Source organism: Lycium barbarum, chromosome 4 (genome assembly GCF_019175385.1).
Source record: "Lycium barbarum isolate Lr01 chromosome 4, ASM1917538v2, whole genome shotgun sequence".
NCBI lineage: Eukaryota > Viridiplantae > Streptophyta > Magnoliopsida > Solanales > Solanaceae > Lycium > Lycium barbarum.
In genome coordinates, this window is record NC_083340.1 from 8,108,635 (window position 1) to 8,120,042 (window position 11,408).

Sequence of the window (11,408 nt, forward strand, 5' to 3'; positions counted from 1 at the left end):
AATAAGAGGCCTGTAGGAGAATTTGTGAATAATTTGTAAAAGGAGCAATTGGGAATTGGGAGCTGCTTAAGCTGGATATTCCACTTTTTATTTGTTAATGCGGTTGTAACTTCCGATAATAAACTTCTGAAAAACAAACTATTGACATTCACATTACCATTTCAAGAATGTATGTTTTCCTTTTGTTTCCAACTCAAATCAAAAACAATATTTGTGGTTATGTTAAACAACCTAAAAAGAGAAGTTGAGAAAAATATTATTTCGTGAATTTATGTTGGATTTCTCCATCCATGGGCAAAGGTTACAAGTTCAGGTCCTAGAAACAAAAAACTTGTGATAGTGAATACTTTCCTTAAATAAGCTATCGCAATCTAAAGCTGAATTAATCGAGCCAGTGAACCATCTTCGAAGACATAGGAGATATGTGAATGGTGAACTGTGACCAATGAGAGCCAAATTAATTACTACTAGTACCAATTAAAATAGGAATATATTGAGATTATCGAAAGAATTATGCAGACTATAGAGACAACGACAGTGACGGCTTTCCTTATATTCTCCGCCGAACTAGGATAACATTATTAAGAAGTTTTGGCAAAAGCTGCCAATATGTATCACAAAAACTATGAAAAGGTGAGATGGTTTCACTTTTTTTTATTAAAATTCACTCTCACACCATTAATTAAAATCACACAAGAGAGCCAAGGTTCATGAGAAATACATATTTGTAAGAATAATGGTGAAATAAACAAAGTAGCAATCGAAAGTTAACATCTAGGTACTACTACCAACTCAAAAGAGAAAGGTCCTCCTTTGAAGACCTTCCATTTCCAAAATAGGATATAAACTAAAGAATATAAAACCAAAGCAAGGAAATAATGGAAGTTTGCAAAATTTTAACCTTCATAAAACAATAAACAAAGATTTAGAAATGACTTTGGCTTATTCATTGGAAAACTGTAGACACCTAATACTATAGCATTTTCTTCAATCTAACACTATTTCCCTTTAGCTCCTCTCATGCTTCTTATATATCTTTGTCTTCCATCGTGCTTGCGAGAGATTCCAGGAATTTTTTGACCTGCATATGTTTAAATTTCCTCACTTAAGATTACAGTCATAGAGAAAAGACATTTTTAACATGAAAAAATGAAATCTTTGGCTAAACTCATATGCAGACCTGTGAAGTGTCCCTGAGAGAGAAGAAAGCATTGCTATCTTTTGGGATAGTTGAAACAAGAATTCCATGACCTTTGTATTTCCCCCTCAACACCTGAAATAAAATACTCACCAAATTAAGATAACAAAACAGAAAAAACAGTTTATTCATATCATAGACAGTACGGCTCATACTAACCTTGAATGCATCTTCATCTGTTCTATCATCTCCAATATATATCGGGAGCACGTCTTTGGGGTTGCTAAAACCTGCATGTTGCACATGAATTTGATAACCAAGTGCACAAATCTGTAACTTAAAAGGCCTCTGAGGACCCTGGATTAATAAAACAAATGAAGGAGCTACATACCTAATGATTCCAGCAGAAATTCAACTGCTTTCCCTTTGTCCCAGTCAATTTCAGGGCGGACCTCTAAAACCTAGTCAAGAAAGAAACGCATAGAGTATAACGTCAATTAAAGCATTACGATAATGTTTAACTGCAAATAGTTGAAATGGAGACTTCAGTAGGGACACCAAGTTACCTTCCGCCCATGAGTTAGCCGAAGCCGAGGGTAGTCTTTTAAGACATCATGGACATACTGTGCAATCACAGGCCAATTCTGTGGTCAAAATGAACATCATTAAATGTTTGTTCTGTTTTTAACATAGGCAACCTCTGCATTTAGTTGACAATATAGAACAACAACCAACAAAGCTGGCACTCACATTCTCATCTACATTACGATAATGTACAGAGGCACAAAACTTATGGTTCTCAACTTTTGCACCCTTAATGTCCTTAGTTTTCTCGACAAGGGTTCTGAAAACCTGCAAAGTAGTCAAGCAAGTTATGTTAACATATGTAAATAACTTTTTTTTCTTTTCCTAGCCGAAATAAACAGTCATCTACTGGTCTGAAATGCTTTTTAGAAAAACTACTGAAGCACCTCATCAATCATTGGTAGAAATTTACGAGCAGGCTGGAACAGATTAACTTCCTTGCCCTGCTCACATAAAAAAAAAAAAAGGTTGACAGAATTAGTTTATAAAAAGTTGAACAAGATAACAATGTTTACAAGGGAATGAATGAAAGGAAAGAATCTGATAAAGCAGCAAGTATAATACCTGCTGGTCAGTAGTTTTGATACAATTTGGATCGTTAGTAGATAATGTATTTTTGACTGGCAGCATGATGTCCATACCATGGCTACCGGCATAACAGAGTTCAGTTAGACCTACCAACTCATAAACCTGAAACAGTAAAGTTCATAAATCACTTTTGCAAATGAAGAAGGATCTAAAATGTAAAAATATAAACATTGATAAAAACCTGAATTAGTATTTAACATAAAAGTTACCTTATCACGGCTTCTCCCACTGATGATTGCTGTTGGGAAATACTTTGCAACATTCCTGACAGCAGAGCGCATCTGCCCAAATATATTATTCTTATGTGAATATTACAGATAAGCATCGTTATTTGCATATGAAAGATGGATTACCTCATTGGACATAAAAGCACGGTCAGGGTCATCAACAATAGGAGAGAGAGTCCCGTCATAATCTAAGAATATCACTATCTGTTTATTCCTTGCTTGCCTCATAATTTGCTGAAAGCAGTTGAGAGCTGATGGATAGTTGATCTGGACAAAGAAAGTAATTAAGAAGCTTGGCGAAAGTCTGAACAAATGGACCAATGTGCATTTGGTGAAAGTCTAACATACCAGCCAAGAAAGGTAAGTAACATCAGCATCATCTGAAGAAATATCAATGTTTACTTCCTTCAGAATCCTCTTCCTAGGAGGTGAAGAAGACTTCATGGCATCGAGCCAACCATTGGATCGAACATCATCAAGCTTCGGTGGCTTCTTTCTGGGAATTGTTAGCACACTAGTGGAGAATGAAGGGCCAGATTGCGAATAGGGAAATAAACTAGAATGGATTCCCAATCTGGACTTGTTCAACGGTGAAGGATCAGTAAGAACTGGAGAGGCTTTTGTCGAGTCCAAGTCCATTGAAACAATATTGATTTGGCTTTATAGTAGTGGATGTATAAGAATAGTACCGAATCTTTAACCAACCCTTTTGTCAATGAAAAACCACCTCTTCAAAGTTTTCTTATCACTACTGCTGGGAATAGATTCCATTAGGTATGGGCTTCCTGCAATCTGGACAAGCCAAAAATTTCAAGGATTTGATTATGAAAATAGTATAGTTTGTGATATTAGACTGACAGAAATTTATCGAGCAGTACCTCATCTCCTGAACCACACTGCATTTACACCACGAAGCAGAACATTTTTGGCTCACTATTTAATTCAGTCTAACGTGCCTTCCTACCTGGAGAAACAAGTTAGTGATTGTCAAAACAACATTCTTATATGTCAAAGCCAGTCGACGAAGAATTGACTCTTGTACAAAATTTGACCAACATGGAGCAAACAAAGAAACAGAAAACATTTCATGCTAACAGGAGAAAAATAGACTTGAATCCTTAGAGATACAAGACGTGTTAAGTTAGCGTTGAATGCATTTCCATTTGAAGAAAGCAGAAGTCTCAAAAAGCAAGGCAGCACCTTATTTTGCTCGAGTATGACAATCCACTTCGCGCTAAATATTGGATAATAACTGTTCTACATTAAGATAAAGTTATGTTTTTGCAGAGAAGGGTGTGAAACCCAAATTATCCAGGACTCATCTTTGAAGTTTCTCTCCAAGTATATATCTTGATCTCGCCGATGCTTCGCAAAAAAACAGTGAAAACAAATGTGAACAGATAAGTATCTATTTGGCTAGAAGCGGATATGTGAGGACAAGTCGGTGCCGGTGCCGGTGCCGGTGCCGGTGCCAGTGCACAACTGTCTTCGACTCATGAAGATGTACACGTGTAGTTGAAAATTTTCAAGATTTGTCGCTCTAATTATTAAGTTTACATAGTGGATAAGCGGCAATCTATATCTATTAACTTTAAAATCCCATATCCACATCCACATTTGGCTGTTTAATAGTACAAAATCAAGATCCCTATTTTCCTCTTGGAAGGATATAGGAGTACACATTCAAGGACCTACTGTTTCAGCACCAAGTTCTGGTGAAGGTTAATATGAAAGAGGACCAGGTACACTAAAACTTTTTAAGCTTACAGCTCACTTACAGAACAAACAAAACTTTCTAACTTCCCCATGTACTCACTCATAAGAGGGACCAAAAGAAAACTACCACAATTATTCACTCTTTTACAACAGCTAGAAGATAGATTTCTTTTACTTTCCTGTCACTATTCCATACAGAAAACATTTGACTTCTAAGGAAAGTGGAAAAAAGAAAAAGGGAGTATAATAAAAAAAAGGTAGTAACTTACAGTAAATCTTATGGGATTGACAGTCAAAAGTTCAGAGAATATTTGCCATCAAAATAAATGACAAGATACACGAAAGATGCATCAAGAAGATCGGATCATGTCACTCCATCGACTATGTTTGGAACCCCTTTCATTTCTCCCGGTCCCACCAAAACAATACTATGGTCTGGCTTAATTATGACGCCATCATTAATCATCACTAAGCTTAAATGTGTAATGTGCAAATATAATAAACACTAGTATCTTTTTTTGGTTATAGATAAGTTGTAAATCCCTTCGACATAAGGGAAGATTCGTGTGTATTTGCTTTTTGTTCATAGTTTCAACTTCCAATTGTAATATTTTAGTACAGTAGTATTTGCTTTTGGTCATAGCTTCAACTAGTCTTTTTTACATCCTGTAGTACAAATTCCTGGTTCCGCTACAGTAAGTAAATACTTCCAAAGGGTAACTGAGATAACCTGATGAAATCAGTGAATAGTCTATGGGCTACCACCAAACTTTTTTTTGTTGTTGTCATCAAAGCAGAAAAAAAAAAAAACCTTTTTCAGCAACAGTACATTTCCAAAGTAATCAGTGTCCAGCTGAAGGACTTTAACATCTCAACGTACCCTACATGATTTTTACCTTTTCCAACAAAAAGCTCAGATAGTCAGATCTGAAAACCAACCCAAAAAAAATTTAAAATGGAAAAACATTAGGGAGTACTATTGATTCAAGTAACGCCATTTTGTACTTGCAATGATCTGACTTCCCAACCTACTTGAACCCTACCATCAAAGTGGACAAATCGAAAGCTCTAATGCCAAAGAGTTTATTTACTTAATTAAACATCTGTTAAGGCATATTTAAGGCAATTTTTGATCAAAATAATAACTCCATGACACTATCTAAACTTAAATTCCGAGAGCAAGTTTAACCTCATAAGACAATAAAATTAAAGAAAATACTAAAAATGAAGGAAGAAAAAACAAGCAAAATAGTGGCCAAGAATTTTGGTCCAGTGACAATTTATGTAACACTTTTCAGTTTTCGAGACTCAAACTATATGAACTTTGAGTAACATTTATAATGTATTTTTTTTCATCAAGTTGACATCATATAGTTTTTGAATATCTAAATTTTAATTCTAACACATTAAGTTGATCTAATCTAATTTAACTTTAAAAATTAGTTAAATTAGCTCTCAATAAGCGAAAAGTGTCACGTAAACCAAGACAAAGGGATCGTAGTTTTAAGGACTGTTCATAAGTTGGCCTAAAGGACCCCAAAAAGCCATTGACTTGAATCAGAACAAGAAAAAAAATAATGATAAAAGGCAACGAACAGTTAGTAATTTAAACGAGATTTAAACGAGAGCGTTAATTAATAACCATATAATTAAGGAATCATCAGCTGACTTTAAAAAAATGTTAAGCTAACTGCTAAGTTCCATTTTTCGTGGGTAAACCACGAAAAACTGATAATGACACATAATTAATAGTATTACAGCAACCGACAAAATAAAATAATTTAAATTACACAACAAAAGCTAAATTAACTAGTCCACTATATGGTGCTGTCAAATCCATTATTAGCATGATAAAAGCAACAAACTAAATTTATGATTATACAGAACTCATAAATCTAATCAATAAGAAAAATTAAAACCAAGCCAGAAATGAAAAGCCTTTCATGGCCAAAAAAAAATACACAAAAATAGTCAAAAGACCAAACTTTTTTTCCTTTTGCAGAAAATCCACAACAAAAAAATGGCTAAAGTTTAAACCTTTTGCATGCCCAACTATAGAAAACATACATAGAATCATAATGGGTAGCCATAAGAATTACCAAAAACAGACAAAATGTCAACAGCATTGCATGAGAAAGAAAAAAAATGCAATCTTGAATCAAGAAAAGAAGGCAAAAAAAAAAAACACAAGCTAAAGATGTCATAAAATACCTGTTAATTATATCACAGCCCTTGAAATTCGAAAGAACCAATCTTGAAAATCCAATTATCAAGTGCCTAAAAAGAATTATACACACACACACAAAAAAAAAGTTTCACATCAGATTCAAAGAAGAAAGAAAAAAATAAGGAACCAAAGGAGAATGAATTAAGAAGAAAGATAGAAAAAGAATTTACCTTTGAAAAGAAACGGCAACAAATGGAGAGAAAATTAAAAGAGAAAACCCTAAGAAAATATGAGGAAAAAAATGTAACGGAAAATAAAGAGAGAGAGAGAAATGAAGGGAAAAAGAAGAAGAAGGAAAATATATTGGTGGAGAAACCTAAGTATATATAGAGTTTACATTTTGATAGCCCCAAAAAAGACGTGCTAAACAAGGAAACCTTTTCCTTCGGTTGTTGAATCAAGAAACACTTTTTTTTACACCATTAATTAATTAATGGGATTAATTACCGTAATTAGCATTATTAGTAGCTGAGCTAGAACATTTTGCTCTCTTTTTTCTCCAAGATTTACTCTTGTTTCCGACCACTAACACTCACAACTCCAAGAGGAAACTCCCCCTAATTCTCTCAAATATGTGATTTGATGGATTACTCCCTTTTTATTAAAGATGAATGTAGTACTTTACCGTCCAAATGCAATGAATGTAGTTATTCGTTAAATGGTTACATTGTGGAAGTTATGCTATTTTTTTTATATATATTATAACGTAAGATTATTGATTATTTTTTTACTTTTAGTGTTTTAAGATACAAATACAGTTGTTCATTAGAGAGTTGAGTCATGGATATCAGATTAATTTTGTCCAAAAATATTATCGCATTCCGACCATTAATAATCACCACTCCAAGAAAATCCCCCTGTTTCCCTCAACATGTGATTTGATGAATTAATCCCTTTTTTATTTAAAGATCATTTAATTTTGTTGTACTTTACCGTCTAATACAATGTAGTTGTTCGTTGAATGGTTAAATTGTGGAAGCTATACTATTTTTTATACTATGAAGAAGATTATTGACTATTCATTTTCCTTTATCGTTTAAAGATACAAATACAGTTGTTCTTTAGAGAGTTGAGTCATGAATATCAGGTTAATTTTTTCCAAAAATCTCACTGCATTCCGACCATTAACATTCACCACTCCAAGAGTCAAATCCCCCTATTTATCTCAATATGTTATTTTGATGAGTTAAACCCTTTTTTTAGATCATTTAATTTTGTTGTACTTTACCGTCTAATAAAATGTAGTTGTTCGTTGAATGGTTAAATTGTGGAAGTTATACTATTTTTTATATTATGAAGTAAGATTATTGATTATTTTTTAACTTTTATCATTTAAAGATACAAATACAGTTGTTCGTTAGAGAGTTGAGTCGTGATTATCAGGTTAACTTTGTCCAAAATATTATCTCATTTCGACCATTAACATTCACCACTCCGAGAGTCAAATCCCTCTATTTCTTTCAATATGTGACTTGATGATAAAGATCATTTAATTTTATTGTACTTTACCGTCTAATACAAGTTGTTCGTTCGGTTAAATTGTGAAAGTTATAGTATTTTTTACACTATGAAGTAAGATTATTGATTATTATTTTACTTTTATTGTTTAAAGATACAAATACAATTGTTCGTTAGAGAGTTGAGTCATGAATATCAGGTTATTTTTCCAGAATATTATCACAACCCGACCATTACCATTCACCACTCCAAGAGTCAAATCCCCCTATTTCTCTCAATATGTGATTTGATGAATTAATCCTTTTTTTAGTTAAAGATCATTTAATTGTTGTACTTTACCGTCTAAATACAATGTAGTTGTTCGTTCAACGGTTAAATTGTCGAAGTTTTTCTATTTTTTTATACGATGAAGTAATTATTAATTTTTTTTTGACTTTTATCATTTAAAGATACAAATACTGTTTTCCGTTGGAGAGTGAGTCATAAATATCTAGCTTGGTTTTCTATATTTTATAACGGTTAATTTTGTCGAGATATTATCGCGTAAAGAAAATGAATACACTTTTTCTATTGAAAGGTTGAGTTCTTGGAGTTATATTTAATTATTAGTTCGATTAAGACGATTAAATCTATAATTTTGATGAAGACGGTTTTAATTCTTGTCGGAAGTTTACCTTCTAGAGATAACGTTGTTGCTTGTTGAAGGGTGTAATTTTGCAAGTTATATTAAAATAACTGTCATAATTAAGACAACTTGATGATTCTTCAAATTTTACCATGTGTAGGTTATAATAAATTTATTCGTTGGAGGGTTAAATTGTGAAAATCATGCTCAAATTAGGTCTTGATGAAGACGAACTAGTTTTTGTTCCAAAGTTTATTGTCTAGAGATAACGAACATTTGGAGGATTGAGATGTGAAGCTTGTGCTTAATTTTTGTATTGATTAAGATGATTAATTCGACTGAATTTGTTTACCTTCTAGAGATAAACAAATGTAGTTTTGTACTAATGATTTTAGTTGTGAAAATCATAATTTGATTTGTCTTATCAAAATTTTAACGACGTATTATGAACATCCAATTGAAAAGAAGCAAGGTAGGTCACTGAAATTTAAACTCAAAATTTTGTGATGCTATTTTAATTATAAAGATTACACATTAAATGAAATGGTAAGTTTTGATTCAAATATCCTATTCTAGTTCCCAATTTTTGTAGCTCTAATGATTTTCGAGATTTTAATACTTTTAGTATGTTCTTCTATTACTTTATTTCTCACCACAAATTAATTAAAACAATGTTAATTGAAAGATTACGGCAAGTACGTAGTGATTTTTAGGTGAAAGACTAACATAAGACATTGAACGATAATTAGACAATAGAAAATGAGTCTCCAGAAAAAAATAACACAAACCTCATTTCTTTGTAATTTCCTTTACATTAATAATTCTAACTTACGTATTGATACATGACTTTTTGTTCATCAAACAAAACTATCGTAATACCGTTACATCATTTGGGAAAAAAAATTAACAGGAAGAAAGATGAGACTATAAGTTAAGTTTTTTATTTTTATTTTTATTTTTTATAGGAAATAGTAGCGTAACCATTGGACAATTATACAAAAGAGAAAAACAATGAATACGTCAATATATACGCAATTGTTACATCGACATACGATCACACAACAGTGTGTCGCGTAGAGACAAACGAGAGGCAGTGCCACGTGGCTATGTCATACTGCAGATATGACACGTGGGAGATGATGATGTGGCGGGCTGTGGGATTCCACTAACTGATGATATTCTTTTCCCATTTTTACCGAAAAAGCGAAAAAAGAAGAAGAAAAGATATGCACCTTTTAGTTTTGCTCTCTCTTTATACGCGTGTGATTGTCACGTGTCGAACAAATCCAAATACTAATTCTTTTGTTTTATTTTTGTTTTTGCTTTAATAAAATCCAAGTTGATACTAATGTTTCTATGTTTCTCCTCTCTTTTTTCCAGTTTCACCAATTGCATAAAATTATTGTAATATAATGCTTTCAGCAACAAGTAGTCTATCTACCTAATTTGTGCCACATTATTTAGAGGATTATAAAATTTCGTAGCTATTATTTTCTTAACTATACTTGAAATAGCATTTTGCTGTTTAGATGTATCTTAACAATGAATCTATATATGTCTAACTAAAATAAATAAGTAAATTATTCGATCCTTGTAAATGAATAGTATCGTTCTATTTGAGATTTAGGAGAAATTGTTTTTTGATCAACTCCATCAAATTTTTTTTGATCAACTCCGTCGTTTTACGGACAAGATCTTTTATGTACAAGCCTTAATGCCCGTCCCTGATTTGTTATATATTTCGTCTTCGAATATAACAAGAGGACAAGAGGTGTGGTAAGCACTCTTTAGTTCCAACCTTAAGATTGTGAGTACAATTTTCACCCGTCCAACCTCATATAATTCCTCCGGTCAAGCTTATAATTTCAATTATTAAATTTTTATTTATACCAGTGTCCTAACCTATAACAAAGAGCCCGGAATTTTTTTAACCCAAAAAATAACTTTTGAAACCAAACTAACCCTTTAAAAAATAAAAAGAACCAAACTAGGCTTTACGCACAGAATTTGTGCGTGAAAGGACCAAACTGTAACTTTTTAAGTTTGGCCTTTCACGCACATATTTTTTTTCTTTTTTTTAAGCTATCAAAATCACGTTTTTTCCATACTTTGGGCAAAGATTAGTCATGTTTCAAAACCCCGAAATATCAATATTTTATATAGAACTTAATATATTTTTTTGTGTACAATAACGTCGGCTCATTACATCAAGTATATCTAAACGTTTGGATCGTCGTTTTAGGGGTTGTAAAGTGCCCCGAAGTAAGTTTTGTTTGCTTGGAAACTTGTCATCTTTGTTCTTTGGAAATCAAACTCAAAATTAAGCTTTTTTTCGTACTTTGACCGAAGATTAGTCATGTTTCAAAACACCGAAATATAAATATTTTATATAGAACTTCATATTTTTTTTAGCGTAAAATAATGTCGGCTCATTACATCAAATATACATATCTGTTTGGATCGTCGTTTTAGGGGTTATAAAGTGTCTCGAAGTAAGTTTGAAAACTTGTTATCTTTAAGTTTTTTTCGTACTTTGACCGAAGATTAGTAATATTTTTTTTAGCGTACAATAATATCGGCTCATTACATCAAGTATACATATGCCTCTTCACTCACATAAATAAAAAATAAGGACGGGAGCATAGGTAGAAAACTAGTTGTAAATTGTTGAAACTTTAAACGGTCATAACTTTATGCTCGGACGTCCGATTTACGCGTTTTTTTTTGGGTATTTTTTTGAGATCTAACAGGAAAAATCGCCTCAAGGCGGTTTGGCCAAGCCGATTTTCCAAAAAACGCCCGTTATCCCATTCAAATTGAATTTTGCCCCAAATTTGTGCAAAA

The 11,408-nt window shown here is 32.6% G+C and overlaps 1 protein-coding gene across 1 annotated transcript; it reads right to left on the bottom strand.

Moving 5' to 3' along the window:
* Positions 1 to 707: 707 nt before the first annotated feature.
* LOC132635080 (probable trehalose-phosphate phosphatase F) lies at positions 708 to 6,917 on the bottom strand. Its single transcript, XM_060351300.1, has 14 exons — positions 6,652 to 6,917; positions 6,466 to 6,531; positions 3,417 to 3,502; positions 2,887 to 3,330; positions 2,665 to 2,805; positions 2,521 to 2,592; positions 2,288 to 2,413; positions 2,110 to 2,166; positions 1,889 to 1,990; positions 1,705 to 1,782; positions 1,530 to 1,599; positions 1,358 to 1,428; positions 1,181 to 1,273; positions 708 to 1,081 (listed from the first exon to the last, which is right to left on the bottom strand). The coding sequence occupies exons 4-14, from the start codon at positions 3,175 to 3,177 to the stop codon at positions 1,028 to 1,030; spliced, it is 1,155 nt and encodes a 384-aa protein (XP_060207283.1). The 5' UTR covers positions 3,178 to 3,330; positions 3,417 to 3,502; positions 6,466 to 6,531; positions 6,652 to 6,917; the 3' UTR covers positions 708 to 1,027.
* Positions 6,918 to 11,408: the final 4,491 nt, after the last annotated feature.

What these genes read in the sequence shown, in the direction of transcription:
- LOC132635080 (XM_060351300.1), bottom strand. Translation starts at nt 3,177, where the DNA reads ATGGACTTGGACTCGACAAAAGCCTCTCCAGTTCTTACTGATCCTTCA. An exon ending in GTGCTTTTATGTCCAATGAG is followed by an intron (nt 2,593 to 2,664) that starts GTAATCCATCTT and finishes ATATTTGGGCAG; the next exon opens with ATGCGCTCTGCTGTCAGGAA. An exon ending in ATCGTAATGTAGATGAGAAT is followed by an intron (nt 1,783 to 1,888) that starts GTGAGTGCCAGC and finishes TTTTGACCACAG; the next exon opens with AATTGGCCTGTGATTGCACA.